Raw genomic sequence first — 25,746 nt, 5'->3', positions numbered from 1 at the left:
GAGGAACGGCTGAGAGAGCTGGGGTTGTTTAGCCTGGAGAAGAGGAGGCTGAGGGGAGACCTCATTGCTCGCTACAACTACCTAAAAGGAAGTTGTGGAGAGGAGGGTATTGGGCTCTTCTCCCAAGTGACAGGGGACAGGACAAGAGGGAATGGCCTCAAGCTCCGCCAGGGAAGGTTTAGGCTGAAAATTAGGAAAACTTTTTCACGGAAAAGGTCATTGGGCACTGGAAGAGCCTGCCCAGAGAGGGGGTTGAGTCCCCTTCCCTGGAGGTGTTTAAGGGACTGGGGGGACAAGGCACTCAGGGGCAGGGTTTAGTGTTTGATAGGAATGGTTGGACTTGATGACCCACTGGGTCTCTTCCAACCTGGTGATTCTACGGTTCTATGACTAGACTGAAGGAGGAAGTTGTTCCCAAGCAGGCTTTGGAGGGGCACTGCAACAGTTTGCTCAGAGAAGCCCCATCCATCCCTGCAAGTGGTCGACGTCAGGCTGGACGGGGCTTGGAGCTGCCTGCTCTGGTGGGAGGGTGCCCTGCCCATGGCAGAGGCCTGCCAAGTCAAGCCTCTTGAAGTTCCCTTCCAGATCAAACCCGTCTAGGCTCCCAGGAGAAGGAGAATGCCGGAAACGACACCCTCCCTGTGCACCTCTCTGCCCGGGCTCCACAAAAAGCGGGGACAGAGCCCCCACCAAGACAGCAAAAGCCTACAGCACCCGGTATTCCCAGGCGGTCTCCCATCCAAGTACTAACCGGACCCGACCCTGCTTAGCTGCCGAGATCGGACGAGATCGGGCGTTCTCAGGGTGGTGTGGCCGTAGGCACCTGCTGCCTCCCAGCACCCCCAGCCTCTCCCGCACAACGCGCCTCCTCACACCGCAACACACAACACGCCGCCCCGACACCTACCGCTACCCACTCACGCACAACACAACAACAAAAACAACAACAAAACACAAACAACACCTTACAAAACACCCACAACAACAACAACTACAACCATTCCTACCTAACACTAAACCTGCCACAAGGCACCTCACCCACCCGCCTCTTAAACACCTCCAGGGATGGGGAATCAACCACCTCCCTGCGCAGCCTCTGCCAGCGTCCTGTGACCCTTTCTGTCAAACAGTTTCTTCTCATGTCCAGCCTCAACCTCCCCAGGCACAGCCTGAAGCCATTGCCCCTTGTCCTGTACCCTGACACAAGTGAGAAGAACACAGCTCCCTCCCCTCTACAACCTCCTTTCAGGTAGTTCTAGAGAGCAATGAGGTCTCCCCTCAGCCTTTTCTTCTCTTGGCTAAACAACCCCAGCTCTCTCAGCCGCTCCTCCTAAAACTTGCTCTCCAGCCCCTTCACCAGCTTCGTTGCTCTTCCCTGGACTCGCTCCAGAGCCTCAACATCCTTCTTGTGGTGAGGGGCCCAGAACTGAACACACGATTCCAGGTGCGGTCTCACCAGTGCCGAGTACAGGGGGAGAATAACCTCCCTGGACCTGCTGGTCACACCGTTTCTGATACGAGCCAAGATGCCATTGGCCTTCTTGGCCACCTGGGCCGCTGCTGGCTCATGTTCAGTCACTGTCAACCAACACCCCCAGGTCCCTTGCCTCCGGGCAGCTCTCCAGCCAGACTTCTCCTAGTCGGTAGTTGCACAGGGTTGTTGTGCCCCAAGTGCAGGACCTGGCGCTTGGTGTTGTTAAACCTCATCCCATTGGTCTCAGCCCAACGGTCCAGCCTGTTCAGATCCCCTTGAACAGCCTCCCTTCCCTCCAGCAGATCCACACTTCCACCCAGCTTAGTGTCATCCGCAAACTTACTTAGGGTGCGTTCGATCCCCTCCTCCAGGTCATTGATAAAGACACGAAACAGGGCTGGACCCAGCACTCAGCCCTGGGGGACACCACTTGGAACTGGCCTCCAGCTGGAGCTAACTCCATTTCCCACCACTCTCTGGGCCCGGCCAGCCAACCAGTTTTCCATCCAGGAGAGTGTCTGCCTGTCCAGCCCAGAGGCTGACAGTTTCCTAAGCAGAATGCTATGAGAAACTGCTCCTTGAATCCTGTGTTCAGTTCTGGGCCTCTCACCACAAGAAGGATGTTGAGGCTCTGGAGCGAGTCCAGAGAAGAGCAACAAAGCTGGTGAGGGGGCTGAAGAACAGGTCGTATGAGGAACGGCTGAGAGAGCTGGGGTTGTTTAGCCTGGAGAAGAGGAGGCTGAGGGGAGACCTCATTGCTCTCTACAAGTGCCTGAAAGGAGGTTGTAGAGAGCAGGGTGCTGGCCTCTTCTCCCAAGTGACAGGGGACGGGACGAGAGGGAATGGCCTCAAGCTCCGCCAGGGGAGGTTTAGGCTGAAAATTAGAAAAACTTTTTCACGGAAAGTGTCATTGGGCACTGGAAGAGGCTGCCCAGGGAGCGGGTTGAGTCCCCTTCCCTGGAGGTGTTTAAGGGATAGGGAGACAAGGCGCTCAGGGACAGGGTTTAGCGTTTGATAGGAATGGTTGGACTTGACGACCCTGTGGGTCTCTTCCACCCTGATGACTCTACGGTTCTATGACTAGACTGAAGGAGGAAGTTGTTCCCAAGCAGGCTTTGGAGGGGCACTGCAACAGTTTGCTCAGAGAAGCCCCATCCATCCCTGCAAGTGGTCGATACCAGGCTGGACGGGGCTTGGAGCTTGGAGCTCTGGTGGGAGGGGGCCCTGCCCATGGCAGAGGCCTGCCATGTCAAGCCTCTTGAAGTTCCCTTCCAGATCAAACCAGTCTAGGGTCCCAGGAGAAGGAGAATGCGGGCAACGACACCCTCCCTGCACACCTCTCTGCCCGGGCTCCGCAAAAAGGGGGGACAGAGCAGCGCAGCCTCCAAATGGCACCCCCAGGGCAGCAAAAGCCTACAGCACCCGGTATTCCCAGGCGGTCTCCCATCCAAGTACTAACCGGGCCCGACCCTGCTTAGCTGCCGAGATCGGACGAGATCGGGCGTTCTCAGGGTGGTGTGGCCGTAGGCACCTGCTGCCTCCCAGCACCCCCAGCCTCTCCCGCACAACGCGCCTCCTCACACCGCAACACACAACACGCCGCCCCGACACCTACCGCTACCCACTCACACACAACAACACAACAACAAAAACAACAACAAAACACAAACAACACCTTCCAAAACACCCACAACAACAACTACAACCATACCTACCTAATACTAAACCTGCCACAAGGCACCTCACCCACCCGCCTCTTAAACACCTCCAGGGATGGGGAATCAACCACCTCCCTGCGCGGCCTCTGCCAGCGTCCTGTGACCCTTTCTGTCAATCACTTTTGTCTCAGGTCCAGCCTCAACCTCCCCAGGCACAGCTTAAAGCCATTCCCCCTTGTCCTGTACCCTGACACTTGGGAGAAGAGCCCAGCTCCCTCCCCTCTACAACCTCCTTTCAGGTACTTAGCGAGAGCAATCCGCTCAGCCTCCTCTTCTCCAGGCTAAACAACCCCAGTTCCCTCAGACGCTCCTCCTAAGACTTGCTCTCCAGCACCTTCACCAGCTTCGTCGCTCTTCCCTGGACTCGCTCCAGAGCCTCAACATCCTTCTTGTGGTGAGGGGCCCAGAACTGAACACAGGATTCCAGGTGCGGTCTCACCAGTGCTGAGTACAGGGGGACAATAACCTCCCTGGACCTGCTGGTCACGCCGTTTCTGATCCAAGCCAAGATGCCATTGGCCTTCTTGGCCACCTGGGCCGCTGCTGGCTCATGTTCAGTCACTGTCAACCAACACCCCCAGGTCCCTTGCCTCCGGGCAGCTCTCCAGCCAGACTTCTCCTAGTCAGTAGTTTCACAGGGTTGTTGTGCCCCCAGTTTAGGACCCGGCGCTTGGCCTTGTTAAACCTTATCCCATTTTTCTCAGCCCAGTGGTCCAGCCTGTTCAGATCCCTTTGAACAGTCTCCCTATCCTCAAGCAGATCCAGACTTCCACCCAGCTTAGTGTCATCCACAAACGTACTTAGGGTGCGTTCGATCCCCTCCTCCAGGTCATTGATAAAGACATGGAACAGGGCCGGACCCATCACTCAGCCCTGGGGGACACCACTTGGAACTGGCCTCCAGCTGGAGTTAACTCCATTTCCCACCACTCTCTGGGCCCACCCGTCCAACCAGTTTTCCATCCAGGAGAGTGTCTGCCTGTCCAGCCCAGAGGCTGACAGTTTCCTAAGCAGAATGCTATGAGAAACTGCTCCTTGAATTGTGTGTTCAGTTCTGGGCCCCTCACCACAAGAAGGATGTTGAGGCTCTGGAGCGAGTCCAGGGAAGAGCAACAAAGCTGGTGAGGGGGCTGAAGAACAGGCATCATGAGGAACGGCTGAGAGAGCTGGGGTTGTTTAGCCTGGAGAAGAGGAGGCTGAGGGGAGACCTCATTGCTCGCTACAACTACCTAAAAGGAAGTTGTGGAGAGGAGGGTATTGGGCTCTTCTCCCAAGTGACAGGGGACAGGACAAGAGGGAATGGCCTCAAGCTCCGCCAGGGAAGGTTTAGGCTGAAAATTAGGAAAACTTTTTCACGGAAAAGGTCATTGGGCACTGGAAGAGCCTGCCCAGAGAGGGGGTTGAGTCCCCTTCCCTGGAGGTGTTTAAGGGACTGGGGGGACAAGGCACTCAGGGGCAGGGTTTAGTGTTTGATAGGAATGGTTGGACTTGATGACCCACTGGGTCTCTTCCAACCTGGTGATTCTACGGTTCTATGACTAGACTGAAGGAGGAAGTTGTTCCCAAGCAGGCTTTGGAGGGGCACTGCAACAGTTTGCTCAGAGAAGCCCCATCCATCCCTGCAAGTGGTCGACGTCAGGCTGGACGGGGCTTGGAGCTGCCTGCTCTGGTGGGAGGGTGCCCTGCCCATGGCAGAGGCCTGCCAAGTCAAGCCTCTTGAAGTTCCCTTCCAGATCAAACCCGTCTAGGCTCCCAGGAGAAGGAGAATGCCGGAAACGACACCCTCCCTGTGCACCTCTCTGCCCGGGCTCCACAAAAAGCGGGGACAGAGCCCCCACCAAGACAGCAAAAGCCTACAGCACCCGGTATTCCCAGGCGGTCTCCCATCCAAGTACTAACCGGACCCGACCCTGCTTAGCTGCCGAGATCGGACGAGATCGGGCGTTCTCAGGGTGGTGTGGCCGTAGGCACCTGCTGCCTCCCAGCACCCCCAGCCTCTCCCGCACAACGCGCCTGCTACAACGCACACACACACTAAACACCCCCCAACACTAACACCACGCACACCCAACACTAACACCTATGGCAACACACTCAACACAGCACAACACACACGCCCCACACAAAACACAAACAACTACAACAAACAACCCCAAACACCCCACAACACACCCACACGCCCTACGACAAACACAGCCCACAACACAGCACCTCCCCCTCCCCATCCTGACACATCCCCCGGCCCCGCGGCGGCTGCTGTGCTGAGCCCCGGGGAGGAGAGGGGCAGGCGGAGGGCTGGTGGCCACTCCACATCGGGGGCCGGAGCAAAGCCCGGCTGGGCCGCAGGAAGGAGGGAGGATTGGCCGTTATGTCTCTGCTGCCTGTTTGCCTCTCAGGGTGGCCGAACTGGCCCACGGTCACCGCCCCCCCAGACGGTTTGTCACTAGGAACACTAGGAGGTTTTTGCCATGAAACCTCCTGATCAGCGACCCCGGAGTTCTCTGGATTCCCTCACGTCGCTGGCGGCTGCACTGCAAGCCACTGTCCGCTACCGTGGGGGCCACGGACAACGGGGAAAGGAGACGGGCCGACCGGCACCTCCGACGTTATCGCTGCAGAGGGGACTCTGAGAGAACGACGGGAGCAAGCGCCAAGCCAGCCCCGGAGCGTCTGCAGAAACTTCCCTCGCAGCAGCTTCGGGGAAGCCTCTAAAGGCCGCTTCTTGGGCGGCGTCCAGCGCAGGCCGGCGGGTTCTGCGGCGGGGCGGACATTTGAGGCGGGGGGCGATCCCTGAGCCAGGCAAATCCCAGCAAACCCCAGGCGGCAGCGGGAGCGGGGCGGGCGGCGCGGGGCTCCCGGCACCCGGCACCGGCCGGGCCCGCGCGGGGCCTGGCGGGAGGGGGCGGTCCCGGCGGCCCCGGGGGAGCGTTCACCGGGGCCTTGGGGGCGCGGCGGAGAGGAGCGGGGGCCGGGCCTGGCACGGGGCGCTTGGAGCGGGCGGGGAGGGCGCAGGGAGGGGCTGGAGACCAGCCAGGAGACACCGAGGACCGCGGGGGCCGCCCGGCAGAAGATGAAAGCTGCCCCGGGGGCTGCAGCGGGCAGGACGGCGCCCTCCGTGCGCACCTCTCTGCCCGGGGCTCCGCAAAAAGGGGGGACAGAGCAGCGCAGCCTCCAAATGGCGCCCCCAGGGCAGCAAAAGCCTACAGCACCCGGTATTCCCAGGCGGTCTCCCATCCAAGTACTAACCGGGCCCGACCCTGCTTGGCTGCCGAGATCGGACGAGATCGGGCGTTCTCAGGGTGGTGTGGCCGTAGGCACCAGCTGCCTCCCAGCACCCCCAGCCTCTCCCGCACAACGCGCCTCCTCACACCGCAACACACAACACGCCGCCCCGACACCTACCGCTACCCACTCACACACAACAACACAACAACAAAAACAACAACAAAACACAAACAACACCTTCCAAAACACCCACAACAACAACTACAACCATACCTACCTAATACTAAACCTGCCACAAGGCACCTCACCCACCCGCCTCTTAAACACCTCCAGGGATGGGGAATCAACCACCTCCCTGCGCGGCCTCTGCCAGCGTCCTGTGACCCTTTCTGTCAATCACTTTTGTCTCAGGTCCAGCCTCAACCTCCCCAGGCACAGCTTAAAGCCATTCCCCCTTGTCCTGTACCCTGACACTTGGGAGAAGAGCCCAGCTCCCTCCCCTCTACAACCTCCTTTCAGGTACTTAGCGAGAGCAATCCGCTCAGCCTCCTCTTCTCCAGGCTAAACAACCCCAGTTCCCTCAGACGCTCCTCCTAAGACTTGCTCTCCAGCACCTTCACCAGCTTCGTCGCTCTTCCCTGGACTCGCTCCAGAGCCTCAACATCCTTCTTGTGGTGAGGGGCCCAGAACTGAACACAGGATTCCAGGTGCGGTCTCACCAGTGCTGAGTACAGGGGGACAATAACCTCCCTGGACCTGCTGGTCACGCCGTTTCTGATCCAAGCCAAGATGCCATTGGCCTTCTTGGCCACCTGGGCCGCTGCTGGCTCATGTTCAGTCACTGTCAACCAACACCCCCAGGTCCCTTGCCTCCGGGCAGCTCTCCAGCCAGACTTCTCCTAGTCAGTAGTTTCACAGGGTTGTTGTGCCCCCAGTTTAGGACCCGGCGCTTGGCCTTGTTAAACCTTATCCCATTTTTCTCAGCCCAGTGGTCCAGCCTGTTCAGATCCCTTTGAACAGTCTCCCTATCCTCAAGCAGATCCAGACTTCCACCCAGCTTAGTGTCATCCACAAACGTACTTAGGGTGCGTTCGATCCCCTCCTCCAGGTCATTGATAAAGACATGGAACAGGGCCGGACCCATCACTCAGCCCTGGGGGACACCACTTGGAACTGGCCTCCAGCTGGAGTTAACTCCATTTCCCACCACTCTCTGGGCCCACCCGTCCAACCAGTTTTCCATCCAGGAGAGTGTCTGCCTGTCCAGCCCAGAGGCTGACAGTTTCCTAAGCAGAATGCTATGAGAAACTGCTCCTTGAATTGTGTGTTCAGTTCTGGGCCCCTCACCACAAGAAGGATGTTGAGGCTCTGGAGCGAGTCCAGGGAAGAGCAACAAAGCTGGTGAGGGGGCTGAAGAACAGGCATCATGAGGAACGGCTGAGAGAGCTGGGGTTGTTTAGCCTGGAGAAGAGGAGGCTGAGGGGAGACCTCATTGCTCGCTACAACTACCTAAAAGGAAGTTGTGGAGAGGAGGGTATTGGGCTCTTCTCCCAAGTGACAGGGGACAGGACAAGAGGGAATGGCCTCAAGCTCCGCCAGGGAAGGTTTAGGCTGAAAATTAGGAAAACTTTTTCACGGAAAAGGTCATTGGGCACTGGAAGAGCCTGCCCAGAGAGGGGGTTGAGTCCCCTTCCCTGGAGGTGTTTAAGGGACTGGGGGGACAAGGCACTCAGGGGCAGGGTTTAGTGTTTGATAGGAATGGTTGGACTTGATGACCCACTGGGTCTCTTCCAACCTGGTGATTCTACGGTTCTATGACTAGACTGAAGGAGGAAGTTGTTCCCAAGCAGGCTTTGGAGGGGCACTGCAACAGTTTGCTCAGAGAAGCCCCATCCATCCCTGCAAGTGGTCGACGTCAGGCTGGACGGGGCTTGGAGCTGCCTGCTCTGGTGGGAGGGTGCCCTGCCCATGGCAGAGGCCTGCCAAGTCAAGCCTCTTGAAGTTCCCTTCCAGATCAAACCCGTCTAGGCTCCCAGGAGAAGGAGAATGCCGGAAACGACACCCTCCCTGTGCACCTCTCTGCCCGGGCTCCACAAAAAGCGGGGACAGAGCCCCCACCAAGACAGCAAAAGCCTACAGCACCCGGTATTCCCAGGCGGTCTCCCATCCAAGTACTAACCGGACCCGACCCTGCTTAGCTGCCGAGATCGGACGAGATCGGGCGTTCTCAGGGTGGTGTGGCCGTAGGCACCTGCTGCCTCCCAGCACCCCCAGCCTCTCCCGCACAACGCGCCTGCTACAACGCACACACACACTAAACACCCCCCAACACTAACACCACGCACACCCAACACTAACACCTATGGCAACACACTCAACACAGCACAACACACACGCCCCACACAAAACACAAACAACTACAACAAACAACCCCAAACACCCCACAACACACCCACACGCCCTACGACAAACACAGCCCACAACACAGCACCTCCCCCTCCCCATCCTGACACATCCCCCGGCCCCGCGGCGGCTGCTGTGCTGAGCCCCGGGGAGGAGAGGGGCAGGCGGAGGGCTGGTGGCCACTCCACATCGGGGGCCGGAGCAAAGCCCGGCTGGGCCGCAGGAAGGAGGGAGGATTGGCCGTTATGTCTCTGCTGCCTGTTTGCCTCTCAGGGTGGCCGAACTGGCCCACGGTCACCGCCCCCCCAGACGGTTTGTCACTAGGAACACTAGGAGGTTTTTGCCATGAAACCTCCTGATCAGCGACCCCGGAGTTCTCTGGATTCCCTCACGTCGCTGGCGGCTGCACTGCAAGCCACTGTCCGCTACCGTGGGGGCCACGGACAACGGGGAAAGGAGACGGGCCGACCGGCACCTCCGACGTTATCGCTGCAGAGGGGACTCTGAGAGAACGACGGGAGCAAGCGCCAAGCCAGCCCCGGAGCGTCTGCAGAAACTTCCCTCGCAGCAGCTTCGGGGAAGCCTCTAAAGGCCGCTTCTTGGGCGGCGTCCAGCGCAGGCCGGCGGGTTCTGCGGCGGGGCGGACATTTGAGGCGGGGGGCGATCCCTGAGCCAGGCAAATCCCAGCAAACCCCAGGCGGCAGCGGGAGCGGGGCGGGCGGCGCGGGGCTCCCGGCACCCGGCACCGGCCGGGCCCGCGCGGGGCCTGGCGGGAGGGGGCGGTCCCGGCGGCCCCGGGGGAGCGTTCACCGGGGCCTTGGGGGCGCGGCGGAGAGGAGCGGGGGCCGGGCCTGGCACGGGGCGCTTGGAGCGGGCGGGGAGGGCGCAGGGAGGGGCTGGAGACCAGCCAGGAGACACCGAGGACCGCGGGGGCCGCCCGGCAGAAGATGAAAGCTGCCCCGGGGGCTGCAGCGGGCAGGACGGCGCCCTCCGTGCGCACCTCTCTGCCCGGGGCTCCGCAAAAAGGGGGGACAGAGCAGCGCAGCCTCCAAATGGCGCCCCCAGGGCAGCAAAAGCCTACAGCACCCGGTATTCCCAGGCGGTCTCCCATCCAAGTACTAACCGGGCCCGACCCTGCTTGGCTGCCGAGATCGGACGAGATCGGGCGTTCTCAGGGTGGTGTGGCCGTAGGCACCTGCTGCCTCCCAGCACCCCCAGCCTCTCCCGCACAACACGCCTTGTGTGCTGCACAACGCACACATACATACTAATCAGCTCCCGAACACTAACCCCACGCACCCAATAAAAATACCTATCGCAACACACTCCACACCGAACAGAGCGGGAGAATAACCTCCCTGGACCTGCTGGCCACGCTGTTTCTGACAGAAGCCAAGATGCCGCTGGCCTCCTTGGCCCCCTGGGCACGCTGCTGGTTCACGTTCATTCGGCTGTCTGACATTTTTTATTGCCCTAATTTTTTAATTTCAGTTAGCAATCAAATTTCTTAAAGGTAAATTCATTTCGTATTTGTGAAATTGGAGCATCCATATCAGTAACAACAGTAAGAACATGTCCTCTACTCATGCTTCAGTTTTGCATAATTTGCTTATTAAAACTCCTCTGGAATGTAGAGAAAGCTTAGCTTAATTGGACTGAAATATTTCAATGTATTTCAACCATGACAGGGATTTGTTACTGAACACCTTGAAAGCCTATAAAAAGCATAATTTTGAATATCCAAAAGCTACATTAGTTCCACTGAAAATTAAATGTACTCGTTTGGCATGTTATTCCACTCCTGAGTGGTTTTCCTATTTTGATTCTAAATGTTATTCTGCTGTTGATGGAAATACCAAGTAAACACCTACACTTGGCATTAGGCCCATGTCCTGAAAAACAGCCATCAGCCTTGACTACATTAAGCACAAATAAAACTATGAGCTTTTTTGCCCTTTCATTTTGGTACTCGTTGTAAACAGACATAACACAATGCACCAGTAAAAGTGAAAGATTCTACAGAAGGTATTAACTTTCATTTAACTCTTTTTTGCTGTACGTTTCTATATTAATATTTAACAAAACCCCCGAAACACTTAATGAAGTGCACCTGCTTCCACAGGCCACTGGTTGCTGTCCTAGGATGAGAACATTTTTAGGGAAGTGAAGCTAATGAAATGTGGTCTGAAGCAAGCCTTGATTTTAACTTCTCAGAGGATCTAACTTGCCAACCCACTGAGCTACTTCACTTCTCCAACACATCACGTCCATCTGTCTGCAGATCAGACAGAAACAAGTTCTCTTAGAAGTATAAAAGCCAACCTACATGGTATCTCAGCCTACAACATTTTAAGATCTGAAACAAAGTTAAGTGAGCAAATTTTTGCGTATTATGCATGCCAAAATTAATTTCCATTGATAAGGAGAAAATTACATAAACATTAAGCATTAGTAACAGATATAACTTCTCTATACAGAAAAACACAGTGCTTGCTCTTAAGTCACACTAAAATGTGGTAAAATTTGAATTTAAGTAGTGGTAATTAAGCAAGACTACGGGAATATAATTTGTCTCAAAAGGAGAGCTATAAATGAAGTCTTCAAGACAATCACATGACATTCTGGAGATGTGTACTGTTCCCTTTAATGATATCATAAGTGGAACTGAGACTAATTAGGAAACACAGTTATCTTTACGGTATTTTGACTTCATTTTCAGTGTCATGTTATTTTGAGCCAATATTTTTATATTTTGCCAAATTGCTTAGCATTTTTAGCGGCTCATTCATAGTCTGAAGTTAGTGCATTCCCTTTAATTATATCAGATTTTAACACCATTAATTCCACTTTTATATTGATGGTATCGACAGTAATTCGCTTTCACTATAGGAAAGCATAAGTATGAGGAGTTCTTCTGTGGGAGTATGCCCAGTATTTCTATTATTAACGACTTCTGGAATCTATTGGACTATAAAGAATGCAAACAATGTTGCACCTCCTCCTCATTGAACAATTTCTTCATTTTACTCTCTTAATTTAAATTTAGAACTGCAATACTGTGGCAAACAAAGGAGAAAGTGTGATAAACAGCAAATTGTTCTTGTCTTTTAAGAATGTGGGCTCAAATACAATATGGAAACACAAAAAAATTATCAGGCTTCTGGTATGGGGATGAAAAAAATCAAACTTCTTGTACAAATTAATTATGGCATATAATGCATTTATAGTGTACTAAATTTTCATGAATAAGTTGGTCTGTTCTTCAGATTGTATACAACTTGATAATTATATTCCTGCCTTCTTTGTGACACCCGGGCAGACAGAAGGGATCTCTTCCATACATATTTTTATTTTCCTCGTGTCAAAGGGCAGGCAGACAGGGGCAGAGTAAGCAGTAAAGCAGAAAGTACCACACATGCTAAGAGAAGGCCAGCACGTGCCAGCCCTCAGCAGCCTCTTCCTTCGCCCACCAAGCTGCCAAAGGTGTCAATACAGGCAACTGGATCTGCATGACTTTTAGGGTTTGATATCCATGGGAGGATGTCGCTAATCTACTTAGTGCTAGCAGCAGTCTGAGTATCTGAACCAGACTATATCCTGAAACAGAAGCTACACTGACCCATCTGTAATTTTATTGGCTCCACGTTTTTTCTGTAAGCCAAGTACTGTATTTCCATTTTTTTCCCCAGTCTTCTGCTAATTAGGTGTCCCCTTTCATTTCTCTAATATCTCCAATTCCCCTGTATTCCCTAGAAAGCATCATCGACCTGGATGCTTACTCTGTATACTATTCTTATGAAGTGCCTGGCATGCACACTAGACATTTCTCATCTTCATTAAATGACCTTACCCTCTGCTCATGCTTCTTTGCTGATCCTAAAGAACAACCTCAGATGAAACTCCTACTATTTCTTTAACCACACCACACATAACACAGACTTTCTCCTGTACAAAACCAAACTACTCTTCTTTTTTTTCTTACAACATCAAAGCATTCCTTTTTGCTCACTTGCCCTAGATGGCAATATCCCTTTCAGCTGCAAAGCTGGACAACACTCATTAGTGGAAGAGCCCACAAGGAAAGCAGCCCTTAATTCATGCCAATTTAAAAAGAAATTGCAGTAACTGCACATGAATACATCTCCAACATACCTGAAGTGGCTGGCTTGGTACAGTGTCTTTTCCCATTCTCAGAATCCCGAAGAAATCACAGGATGGATTTTAATCCTCTTCTTATGACATCTTTCGGTGGAAATTCAAGGGGACAGTGTCTCAGATTCAAGGCTTTCAATGAAATTAAGTTTCCTGCAAAAATGATATAGTTTAGCAAACAGAATCCCAGAACAGCCCAGGGTGGGGTGGACCTCGAAAGATCATCAGGCCAAATCTTTCAATATTTCGAGTGATGGGTGAGTTTTCACACATATGTAGCAGTTGAGTCAAGGTGAATGACTGCTACTTACTGTGTCCACAATTTCTATGATAATTACCATTATTACATATGCAGATACCACATTCTACTTTAAAGCATTTATTTAGCCAAGTCCAGTGATTTTTATCTTGCTGTTTTCAGAGCTACAAATAACTGAATACTTTTATATAGGCACAGTATTACTAATACTGCGATACCTAACATTCCTGATAGGCTAGATTTCTCTTCTCAAATCTAGGCTATTCTGGACAGACAAGACTGAATTACACTGAAATATTTCCTTTCTCCTTGAAAGTAACTCCTCAGAATGTTAAAGCTATTGATGCCCCATCCCTGGAGGTGTTCAAGGCCAGGTTGGATGGTGCCTTGGGCAGCCTGATCTTGTGGGAGGTGTCCCTGCCCGCGGCAGGGGGGTTGGAACTGGATGATCTTTAAGATCCCTTCTAACCCAAACTATTCTACACTTCTGTGATTCTATGACTTAACTAAGGCCACCTTCAGACTTAAGCTTCTGTGAAAAAAGAGTTGAAACCCAGTTTCAGTGTTTGCATCAGATGCATACAAAGCCAAACACTTATTTTACCACTTCACATACTTATAAATGAAGCACAACACTATAATCTCTTCTGTCCAAAACCATCCCCTTTTTCCCAGCATAGGAAGAAGTCTCTGAACTGAGCCAAAGATGCAGCGCGCATCCAGCACCTGCTCTGCCCCTTGATGACTTCAGACATTTAGTTTGGTTTCTGAAATGTTTCATGTGAATTTGTAAAAAACAGACTGTCATTCTTCTTGTGATCGTTTGCATGCTTTTTCATCTTTCTCCCTTCTATTCTTCTGTTGCTTTACAGGCTTGGAATGTTTTTCATGTTTTTTAATTTGATTTTTTAACTATTTCATTTCTCTAAGCAAGTTGTTCACCGCATTTAAGATTAGTCTAGACAAAATGAACTTCCTCACAGCAGCTTAGGTAACCAGTACAATCCCTCAACTGCTGTTCTTGTGCTTTTACTCATAAATGAATGGAATTTGTGCTCTTTATAAATGCATTTTTACCCTACATTATTTTTAACATAAGAAAGGAATTAAAGATTTTAATTTAAAAGCTTTCCTCTCCTTTTGTTTCAGTAATTTGTTCTGATTTTCTGCTTCTGGAATCAATGGATTTATATTGCTTCTCACTCTCAGCAGTACCATTACCTATTCTTGCCCAAGGAAACAAAGGGACACCATCTCTTGATGACAAGCGAGAGAGGGACATAAATCTTTAGCCTCCCAAGGGCTAATGAGTTCTTGCATCTCAAGCCTGCTGCAGCCTCCTACTCATCTCAAACAAAAGTACATGCAGCAGAGGTCACACATGTAAAGAGAAGATGACTAGCAAGGTTGAAGTCATGCATCACGTTCTTACTGTCTGGTGAAATGGCAACAAAGTGCAAAGTACACACAATAAATTCCAGAAATCAGATTTACATCAAGTTTTTCTATTTATAAATATTTATAAATTTTATTACATAGAAGTAAAATAAAATTAGCAATTTTTCTCCTCCTATCTAGATTTTCAGAATGAATAATACTATCAGTCAGTTTTGGCTCAAACAAAAGCACAAGAGACTAAATCTGTTAAATCTTTCAAAAAATAAATGTAACAAGTCTCTAAAGGAAAAGTAATATCCTATTTTGCCCCGATATTTATTTTAGATTGATATATGGTTTATAATATTGCATCCAGGAAGTGCAGCATTGAAAACCACACAATCTCAAATCTAGTCAATCAGAATATATTTGTCATATTGCATTACTGGAGTCACACTTTAAATCTCCATTCACAGCTTGACTGTTCTGTCTGACCTGCCTCACTTTCTACAGGTTGACTGCTTAAAATATCACCTGTGTCAATCTGCCTTACTCATTATGGTATAAAATGGTATATTTGCTCATTTAAAATGTTTTTGTAAAACCTTCCTTGCAGAAATGACAAATGTATTACTAATAGAACAAGTATTTGATTTTAAATTACCTGTAATTAAAGCTGAAAGGAATGTTACAATATAAACTATATAGTGTGATTAACAACTCCATTTGACATTACTTCTCTAGTGGTATCAACTACAGCAATATTGACAAAGGACACTTTAAAAGAGAAAATAAAACCATCATGAGAGCAACTGAATGCAACAAGCAGCTCAAGTTGGTACTAACGTTCTCCAAGAAGCTGGGGAGCACAAAGGCATTTTTCCAAGCACTACAACGGGGACAGCTGCTGGATCCTTCCATTCTCTTGGAACAGGCTCGAATCCCAAGAACAAATGTGTTCTTCACATCAAGGAGATGGCATGTACAGCCTGCTACATGTAAAGTAGCAGCTATGCAGTGAATTTACTGCAATGTCCTATTACACAGATTTGTTCCAGTTTCACTGAAGTGCACCTAAGACTTATTTATTTTCAACTACATTCCTATTTTTCATTGTTTACCTGTTTTTTTTTTGATAAGCCACGGTGTCAAAGCTGACCAGTAACTTATCAGTAGTTTAAGAAAAAACGAGTTTTGCCATCCCAACATCAACAAAGTTACTTAAGAGCAAAGGAAAATTTAGCTCAAATCTCAAATATATTCAAAACTTACATCTCCCCACCTACAGACCATAGTTAGAACAAGAACTCTCAGATTTTAATCGGATCTATTACACTGAAGTCTGCTAAAGCTGAACTCAAACTGAGAACCGATGAAAATCAGAATTGGCTGAATCATTATTCTGAAATTGCACTCAAATTGCAACTGAGGTGATTTAGAGAAGCTGAACAAGAATGGGACTGAAGAAATTATTTGTTGAAATCCCCAGGTAAACACTTGGATCAAAAACTAAACTACACTCCATGTGTACCACATGCTGGCTGCAAAACAGACCTATTGTTATTTGACTGTAAGAGAAGCTCATGAGAGAACAATTTGGAGTCAAGCCTGCCAACACCTCATGAAAGGAGAAGAGTTCTGAGGAGACACGGATCAATGGAAATGCCCCAGGCAGACAAACGGGCCAGAAAAAAAAGGCATAAGGGAAGAATGACTTGACTACAAAACAAAAATACAGCACAGCACCAGTGCTTTAACGTAATTATGTTACAGTAACAGAAGCACATAACATTAAAAATCCATATTTATTGCACAGAGACTAAATATGCTGTAATGTAATTATAGCTGATGTTTTTGTGAAGAAGTATAACCATAAAGCTCATAAACAACTGTACCTCTGTCAAACAAGCAAGCATTTCCAATGCTCTGAACAATCATATTGTTATCAATATGGCATTGACTGTGAAGAATGCTGAGGTTTGGAGGCTTATTAAATTTTCTCTGTTCTAACAATCTAACCAAAAAGTTTGCTAAGTGAGCTGCAATTACCAGAATATCTTTTCCTGCAGTTATGATTCACAAATTAGAAAATTACTTCAAATAATCATAAAATATAAATGTAGAAAGGAAGAGTTACATTCTCAACAAAAAGAAATGGCTTTGAAAATGCACCTTGTAAAGAATGATTTGGGAATAATTAGATTTAAAATAGTTTAGTGTGAAGAAATTGAATCTATTTTTAATCAGAAATCATCAAAATGAATCAGAGATGACTTCAGTATTGGCAAAATGAAATCTCTTTTCTCTCTTGCTGAAAGCCACTCAGGTTTGAACATCATTTGAATGTGGTGGGGGAGTTACACAGGACATGCAGCTACAACTCATCGTGCATGATGTAGCAGTGTGCGCTGACTTTGCATGGCTGGGAGAATGGCAAACTGGCACGCTACCTTTCAGCATCCTTTCCAATAAAATGTAAGTAAAGTATTGACTGCATCACCTACTGAGATTCTTCAAGCTCTAGAGTTGTTCCTAAATCATTCTCAAGAACCCTTAGGTAGATGCAGCAATGATATTATCTACCTCCTATGAAATGCTTTCTTTAGGAGGCTCAAAGAGTTTTATAACAGCATCATCCCCACATTACAGCGGAAGAAACTGAGAAGTGGGCAGTCTGGTGACTTACCCACAGCCAGGTACCTCTCCAGACTTCTCCTAGAAGCCACAGGTGGTCCTGGAAGCAGAAGGCATGTATCCAAAGCTTGCCACAACACTGCATACCTAGCGCACAGGACACAGGAGGTCGAGATAATTTTTTGTAACATTGGCTGGCAATGAATTTTTCATCTTTGATAACTGAATTCAGAATAAACAATGATTCTATATAAATCAGGTGCACTGATACAAACATTCTAGGCACAGCCACAGGCAAATAACAAAACTGGTTTGTTACCAGATTTCCACTCCCCTTCCAAAGATTTTTCATTCATTGAACAGGCAGCTTTCAACAACAATAACAACAAAGTTCAACGAATGAAGGCAAACTTCATTCATTACAGATCTAGGAGAAAAACACACACAAGTAATGAAGACTAACAGCTGAGATGGAGTTATCACAAACCATCCTTCAAACTCCTCACAGTTTATGTTACAAGCTTTTTGTTTGGTATTGATGATACCAGCATCATAAAACTGGTGTTCCACTTACTATGAAAAGATAAGCCAAAGAATCCTCGAATGGCCACTACAGGGCAGTAACTCTAATCTAAGTTAGTGCTGACACTGTCAGCATTAGTTCCTACTCTGTGTCTTGGTATAGGTGGGTACGATGGCAAGTGCACAGACAGGAGAGCAATAGGGAAGGGTAGGAGGACGAGTGGGCGGGGAATTAGCTCATGAAACATGATTTTGTCAGTAAAAGCGGTCTTGTCAAAACATGAATGTTTTGTAAAAAGATACTAGATTTTGACAGCCACTGTCTATGTCACAGGCACATTTCCCAGGTTTTCTCCTAGCTTGCCAGGCGGACTTCTTGGTCCTGATCTCCTCAGGTCCTTGTGACTGGAGAAGCCTGCGATACAGGCTGCCTGGGACGTGCAAGGGTCTTGGAAGCCCTGACAAGCACAGCTCCACCGCAGGGAAATGACAAGCCTTTAGGAACCTGGATTAAGGCAAACCCTTACGTTACATCTACCATGTCTAGCTATGGTTGAAATCACTCTGCCTGTCCAAGTCTCTCATTGTCCACTATGTCAGGAGTCAAGTCTGGCACATCTCGGCTGTGGGGCAGGGGGAGGTACGGTTCTGCAGATCACATGTGTCTATATTACATAGAGGAAATTGCGATATATATAACTGGTAGGCATCAATGCCATGGACAGACAGGCTCTGCCAAGGGAAAAGATGATCCAAAGTAAGGCATATGGTAGGGCAGCATCACCCCAGCATAACAATCCTGCCAGCCTTATGCAGAATCCTTGTGACTGTAAAAATATTGAAGTGGATGCGTGCAAGTGATTAAGGCAAATGATGCAGAAAGTCCTGCTAGCAGAGCTGGCAGAGCAGCCCAGCCTGGCTCAGGCCACCCTGCCCAGTCAGGTTTTTGCTGCGCCACTCTATAAAGTGCAAAGTTTAGGAAACCTGGCTGCAGTCAGCCTCTACAAATACCTCGAGCCATCTGTCAACATTGCACTGCTGCCCAATAAAACCTGCCCTGAAAATCCTGCAGTGCTCTTTTCCATTTGCGGTCACTTGACTAAAACCTCCGACACCCCAGGAATTCTGGCATCCTTTTTGTTGCTACCTATCATCCATAGAGCCAGGAGAAATTGATAAAGGTCACATGTGGTAGGAATTCCCTCATCTCCATACCAGTCTGGGAAATCTGTAACAATTGAGGTATCCTGATCAAGGATCTGCCCAGAAATCAGCATTGCATGAAAAAAAGTTTTACTGCAGAAAAGTCAGCATACCAGTGACTCATTCTGCTTTGAGAGACACAAGGATGTTTGAATCGGCAAATAATATTTTCCTGAGTCAGTCACCACTCAGCTTAGGTTAGAAAGCATAGAGTTATTCCAGGAATAACTGGAAGCGGGAATGGAAAGAGTGATGCCTTCTGTTCTTTCCCTGCCTGGGCTGCCAGCCATTCCTCTCCAGAAGATATGCGGGCAGCAGGGGTGCAGAGGTCATCTAGTCCAACCCGAGCTTGAGGTCACTTCCCTGTCTACTTATATGCTTTATCCCTTGTTAAAGCTCTCCTTCAACCAAGTCTCCTAGGACATAAGCCTCCACAGGAATAAGCCCTGCTTCAGGATGCAACTAAAAGCTGACTATACAGCAGAGTTGGTAGTGCGTGAACTGCATCTGAGTCAACAGCATCCAAACGGCAGGAGTCTTTCTTCCCTACCCATACATCGATCCACCATCAGGGCAGGCAGCGCGCATCACACTTGCACCCTCTGGTGTGTTGGTTGTGAACGATTTCAGCACAGAGCTCAGCAATACCAGAGCCGATCCTGGCCAGACATGGGAAGATGAGTTGGCCCAAAACCTGCGGGTAGCAAGCCTAAAGAAAGCAGAACTTTAGAGAGCTGAAGAGTGCCAGGTCTGCATGGAAGACCCCAGTGCCGGAATTCTTGAAAAAGGACTGGTCAAGACTGCACCAAGAATCGCTGCCAGGTAGAAATTGAGTGGGTCAGGATTGCATGGTGGAGGGTGAGAACGGCTGTGAGGTCAGGGCATTTACTGCTGCGCCTGGTTACTGTCTTAATACCTTGCCTGTGGAGTAGGAGGGCCTACACTTGCACAGCATTAATTATGAATAGCAAAGATGTCTTAAAAATAACAGAAAAAGTAGTAGCGCCTGGAAACATTCTTGGGCTTTAGGCTCTGAACATCTGTATCTCTAAAGTGTTGTGTAGATGCCCGATAAACGTGTCTGCCTGTACTAACCAGGTCTCTCCCAGGCAATTCCTCCATGTAGCCTGGGAATTATGATGCTCCAGATCCACTCCCAGGGGAGTTCTGTGTGATTCCACCCTCCCTGGGATCAAGACCGAAATTGTGTAGGAACAGGTTATTCTGTGCCAGCTGGCACCAGGGCTTGGGGACATTCCTGGGCACATTTTATTTACTGGCATAGATGTCATCTGATGGACAGAGGTAAGATACTTCATGTAGGCAGTACTGAAAATTGAAAACAAATTTAACAGTCCAGTGAAGCACATGGTCTACCACAAGCAGCTACAAAAGTGTATGCCAAAGCACAGCCTGAATAGAATCATAGAATAGTTTGGGTTGGAAGGGACCTTAAAGATCATCTAGTTCCAACCCCCCTGGAATAGGCAGGGACACCTCCCACTAGAATCATGAACCATCACTCATGAAAGCAAAAGGAAGCTAGAGCTCACTGTGTGGCCATTGTCAGTTTAAGGCATTTGCTTTGATGAGACAAGCCTAGACTCCAGATGTAGCTTTGGAGCTTAGCCTCCCAGTACCACAGCAAGGAGCCTCTTGGCTCTGACAACATCCAGTAGGGCCTAAAAAACACCCCAATGCTTATGCTCTCAGCACTCTGAAAGCCCAAGGAGTTCTGACTGGCCTGTTCCAGGAGTCCATTTAATCTGTTTTCCTTGGCAGCTTTTGATTTGGAAATATTTGTCATTTCAAAGTAGTTTTGCTGAAGCAAAGTGTCAGTAAAATGAAGGTACAAACTGTAAAGACAACTTTAAGCATAAGAAACTGCTGCAGAAGCTTTCAGCTCTAATCATGTTTGCTTATTTATATCTCACTACGCAGATGCCCAAAACGCCTGATGTCCAAGCATGTTTTTTACTTCAGCCTTACTCAGAGAAACAATGGTGAACGTTTCTGACTAGAATACGACAAATATTTTTATTAAAATTTCCCCCCTTATCAATGAAGACAGTCATCATAATCTCAATAATTTTTCCCCATCTCAAGCCACATGTTCATAGTAAATTAAAACCATTCTTTAGATAAATGTCAAGCTATTCTAAAGTCTAACCACAGAACTAAACATTAAGAGCCCAAATATGTCTCTGATATCTTCCAAAAAGCAGCAAGTACTTACAAAGCTCCGTGGGAAGCTCTTTTGTAGGATTCCCTTCTAAAAGCAGAGTTTTCAATTGCCTTTCCAACAAAACAGAAAAGAGTAGCAACTGTAAGAGCAAAGTTCATTTAATTAAACAGAAACATCAGAACACTTTTCCTCCTTTTTGCTCTTGCTTTTGTTTCCTGCTACAGAAAGGATTTCACGAGGCAAATTCACACTTCGTCATTGCTAATGTCAGAGCTGGAAAATAACACACCCCGAAGCTTGGTATGACAATCTCAAGTTTGCATTTATGCCCATTTCTTATGTACAATATTTAGTATTTGATCTTTCTTTGCAAAGCCTGCCCATCACTTTAAAGTCTTATACCAGCTGTTCTAATTATAAACATATCATTTTCAGTTGTTTATAATTTTGCTGAGCTTCAACTGTTTGGGTTGTTGAGTACAATCCTCAGGCTAAATATGAGCTAAAACTGCTCAGCCATTTTTGATAATGAGATTAGAAAGAAATATGCCCTATTTGTATTTAATTTTGTCAACTTTTTTTTTTTTAAAGCTCTGGTGTTCATATATTTGGAAGCATCCTGGGAAGTGGGCAAGGGTCACATTTATGTCACGTACAAGGATGTTGCTTGATACATTTACTCCTCATGTGGAGTATTCTGTCCAGTTCTGGAATCCTCAACATAAGAAGGATATGGAGCTGTTGGAACGGGTCCAGAGGAGGCTACAAGGATGATCTGAGGGCTGGAGCACCTCACATACGAGGACAGGCTTAGAGAATCTGGAGATGAGAAGGCTCCAAGGACCTTCCAGTACCTGAAGGGGCTGGAAAGCTGGGCAGGGACTGTTTACAAAGGCTTGTGGTGATAGGACGAGGGGCAATGGCTAGAAACTGGAGAGGGGCAGGTTTAGACTAAACATAAGGAGGAATTTCTTCATGATGAGAGTGGTGAGGTTGCCCAGGGAAGTTGCACAGGTTGCCCAGGGAAGCTGTGGCTGCCCCATCCCTGGAGGCGTTCAAGGCCAGGTTGGATGAAGCCTTGGGCAGCATGATCCGGTGGGAGGTGTCCCTGCCCATGGCAGGGGGGTTGGAACTGGATGATCTTTGAGGTCCCTCCCAACCCAAACTATTCTATGAGTCTAAATCTGAAACACTGCTGACATTCAGACAAATCTGAGGGTCCTGAAAAAGTGTCAGTATGCCTGTGCTCAGAAAACAATTGGTATTGCTTAGCAAGCAAAAAGTGCAAAGCTGCTCTCTACACTGTTTGCAGTGATGGGAGCCTCTGAGCTGCTGCATGTTTAGGGTACAGGGACACTTGGTCCAAATGCAAAATAGCCTTTAATATCTGGCAACATATCAGATTAAATTATATTCTATAGACAAGGTGTCCATACCATACATGAAAAATTATCCTAACAGAAGAGTTCATGGGTTTTTATTTACTAGTGTTGCAATTTGTCTTGTTTACGGTTAAAATTCAAGAAAACAAACAAGAAGAAAGCTTGGTTGTTTCTGCCATAATATTTCTTTACCCCTAGGAAAGAAAAACAAACTAAACATTTTGGCAACTCTTCAACACTGGATTAACATGTGCAGCAATACTTTAAGATATTCAGTCAAATAAAATGACAGCACCTTATCCACGTTTGCATTTGTGAAGCGGAGTACTGAATTCCAGTTAAAGGAAAAAAAACTAAGTGAAAGATACAAGAGTTTCCAGACTCCAAAATCCAAATTTCCCCCGAAGTTTCAGGCACTACATGACAGCGGAGTGATCCTGCTGCCTTTTGAACCCCTTGGCATTTATGGTCCTGTGCATGGAGAGCTGTGGCCACAGCAAGGGCTCGTTCTTGCCAGCTCTTGCCTGAATACAGTCTTTGCTGCAACGATGATGTGGAATGTGACTTTGGCCGATGCCTGCTCAGCTGTACACACCGATTTCTGGAGAGAAATGCCACAGTGGAACTCTCCCTGCCTGCACTGGGAGCTAGACACCATTTCCACAACGGAGGCAACGTTTTGGCTCGACCTGGAGAAGCTCTAATCATAGCATCCACTAAAACCAGTGAAAAGATTCATGAACAACTGGAGTTGATGATCAATTTGCCTCAAAGTGATACAATAGATCAATAACTCTCTGCTTTCAATGAAAACTACACTTTCAGCTGCTTCGTGAAAAGGACACCCTGAAAGTTTCCTAACGTCTTAAAATATAGCTTATGCTCCAATATGTAATAACGATAAAATGGAACCAAGTAATATTTGGTGAATATGTCTGATAGGCATTTTCTAAAAGCTGAGCTACTGTTTAAAGTCTGGAAAAATACAAATAAGGCAAAGCACAATATGCGTAGGGACTAATAACTGACATTTTCAAGGAAGATAGACACAGAATATGTCTTAGTTTCAAAGGATTTCAACCACTCATACAGTGATTTTCATTTAATGCACAAACCATATGAAAAAACAATCAGCCCTGTCCAATTTAAAAATAATTTATGAAAGCTATATTTGAAAGCATCATTAAATTTGATTTTTTTTGGCTCTTTAGAGGCATAGCCTAATTTACTGTGGTTTTTTTTTTAAATCACAAGTTGAGTACTTGATCTTAAAATACCTTTAAGTACCTTGTTTTAGTCACAAGATGCTCTGATTTTATTTACTTTTTTTGGGGGGGGGAGGGGGCAGAAATTCTGTGGCATATATTGTTCAAGAGTTGCTTCTCATCCTCCTGACTCACTCTTCACAGCAAGGTTTCTTTTAGAACTACAACAGCAAGAAAACTATTCCATATCAGTCTTTTTTCCCCCTAGTAACAAAATTATTTATTTGTCCTGTTAATTACCACACACTGTGATTTGTGGTCTTCCATTCAGGAATGATAACTAAGGATCTCTTCAAGGACATGAAAAAAAAAAAACAAATTGGTGAAAAGTTAGTTTTGTTGATCACAGCAACATGAGGTTTGTAACAGAGTCCCTGCTTTTACCTCCTCTATTCCTGTACAAATAGTCACCTGCAGTCAATAAAATGAAAATGGTGCAATATTTACATCAAAAGACTAACAGGTCTTACATTTCTAAAGCTAGAAGTGTTTAAAAAAATCACTATGTAGTATTAATTGGATCTTTCAGTTCATCTGAGTTTTAGTAAAAAAAAAAAAAAGAAGAAATCAAGCTTATTTACCACTCCTCTGCGCTGAGGTCAATGCCAAACAAAAGTATAAAAGTCTGATTGTTACAATGAAATTACAGTAAGGCAAATAGAAGATGAATACAATTGTTATTAAATTACCTGTGTGACCAATGATCTTACCTGTGGTAACCGATTTCAAGGGGAAGAGCTTTAATCTCGTTATACTGGATATCCAGCCAAACAAGATGTGGCAGCTTGTGAAATAAATCCTCGGGAATCACTGATATGACATTCCCTTCCAGATGAAGGTACTAAGAGAGAAAAACAAACATTTTAAATTCAGGAAGAGAAGGGGGAAGGGGCGTTCCTTAGCATGCAAAGCATTCAGTGTGAAAACTGTAAACTGCTCTATGTTTTTGTGGAAATAATACAGTTAGAGAGGATTAAAGGATACACAACTCAATAAATTATGCACAGAAGTGATTAATTTAAGGACTTTTTCTTAAAAAAACAAAACAAAAACTACCAGGGATTAAAGAACATAGCTAAGAATCTGTAGTTTTTCCACTCACCTGAACAGCACGGGGCCTTTAACTGCTCTGTGCTATATTTAAGTCAAGGGTATCAGAACTACTCACAACAATTTACGCACCTTTATGTTGGGCAGTGTATATATTTCCTCCGTAAGATGCTCAATATTTTTTCTGCTGACATCGAGAGTACTTGAAGATGACAGACACTCTTCAACAGCTTTCTTGATCTCTTTTGATGAATCAGAACTGGAAGAACTTCCCTTTTTGAGATGTTCACCTCTAAGATGATCACTGCTGCTGTTTAACTCTTTAGGATAGCTGTCGTCCATTTGTCAGCAAGCCTGGAATACAGGCTCAGTCATTTAAACAGATCAAGTGAGGAAAAAAACAATGGTGTACTTTGTACATACACAAAGTAAGGTTATCTTAATATTATTGATTTTCAGATTATCCCCAGCTATGTACTTAGTTGGATTAGAATCACAGAATCACTAGGTTGGAAAAGACCCACAGGATCATCAAGCCCAACCATTCCTATCAATCACTAAACCACGCAGTCAATTTATTCTTTATCTATATAAACTTGTGATCATGGTACGAGTGATCATTACACACATTTGAAGGCGCAGTAAAAAAGAAATGTCACCAACTGGCCCTTGAGGCCATGGTTTCATGTAATCATAGAATAGTTTGGGTTGGAAGGGACCTTAAGGATCTCCCCTGCCCACCAGCTCCACTCTGGCACTCACACCTTCACTGATGGGTGAAGGTACAGCTGTGGCCTTGGTGGGATTCCCGAGCTCTCCTTGAAGGACACAGGTGCCCTAAGGGCCTCGGCCGCTTCTCCCACAGGGGAGCCTGGTGTTCCTGATGATGTTCCTGCC

The 25,746-nt window shown here is 47.7% G+C and overlaps 1 protein-coding gene and 6 non-coding genes across 7 annotated transcripts in view; all 7 read right to left on the bottom strand.

The window, feature by feature from the left end:
* The window catches only part of LRRC27 (leucine rich repeat containing 27), a 45,791-nt gene extending 20,600 nt beyond the window's left edge, over positions 1 to 25,191 (bottom strand). The window contains 4 exon segments of the mRNA XM_069864152.1: positions 12,973 to 13,125; positions 21,204 to 21,262; positions 24,510 to 24,640; positions 24,982 to 25,191. Coding sequence (XP_069720253.1) covers positions 12,973 to 13,125; positions 21,204 to 21,262; positions 24,510 to 24,640; positions 24,982 to 25,191 — 553 coding nt within the window.
* On the bottom strand, positions 703 to 821 carry LOC138724410 (5S ribosomal RNA). The gene has a single exon (XR_011338040.1). It is a non-coding gene; the product is annotated as a 5S ribosomal RNA (ribosomal RNA).
* Positions 2,885 to 3,003, bottom strand: LOC138724386 (5S ribosomal RNA). The gene has a single exon (XR_011338017.1). It is a non-coding gene; the product is annotated as a 5S ribosomal RNA (ribosomal RNA).
* On the bottom strand, positions 5,043 to 5,161 carry LOC138724409 (5S ribosomal RNA). Its single transcript, XR_011338039.1, has one exon. It is a non-coding gene; the product is annotated as a 5S ribosomal RNA (ribosomal RNA).
* LOC138724402 (5S ribosomal RNA) lies at positions 6,390 to 6,508 on the bottom strand. Its single transcript, XR_011338032.1, has one exon. It is a non-coding gene; the product is annotated as a 5S ribosomal RNA (ribosomal RNA).
* Positions 8,548 to 8,666, bottom strand: LOC138724408 (5S ribosomal RNA). Its single transcript, XR_011338038.1, has one exon. It is a non-coding gene; the product is annotated as a 5S ribosomal RNA (ribosomal RNA).
* Positions 9,895 to 10,013, bottom strand: LOC138724401 (5S ribosomal RNA). Its single transcript, XR_011338031.1, has one exon. It is a non-coding gene; the product is annotated as a 5S ribosomal RNA (ribosomal RNA).
* Positions 25,192 to 25,746: the final 555 nt, after the last annotated feature.

Source organism: Phaenicophaeus curvirostris, chromosome 9, assembly GCF_032191515.1.
Source record: "Phaenicophaeus curvirostris isolate KB17595 chromosome 9, BPBGC_Pcur_1.0, whole genome shotgun sequence".
Classification (NCBI taxonomy): Eukaryota; Metazoa; Chordata; class Aves; order Cuculiformes; family Cuculidae; genus Phaenicophaeus; species Phaenicophaeus curvirostris.
Note: the sequence above shows the minus strand (reverse complement) of the source record. Positions and strands in the feature narration are given on the sequence as shown.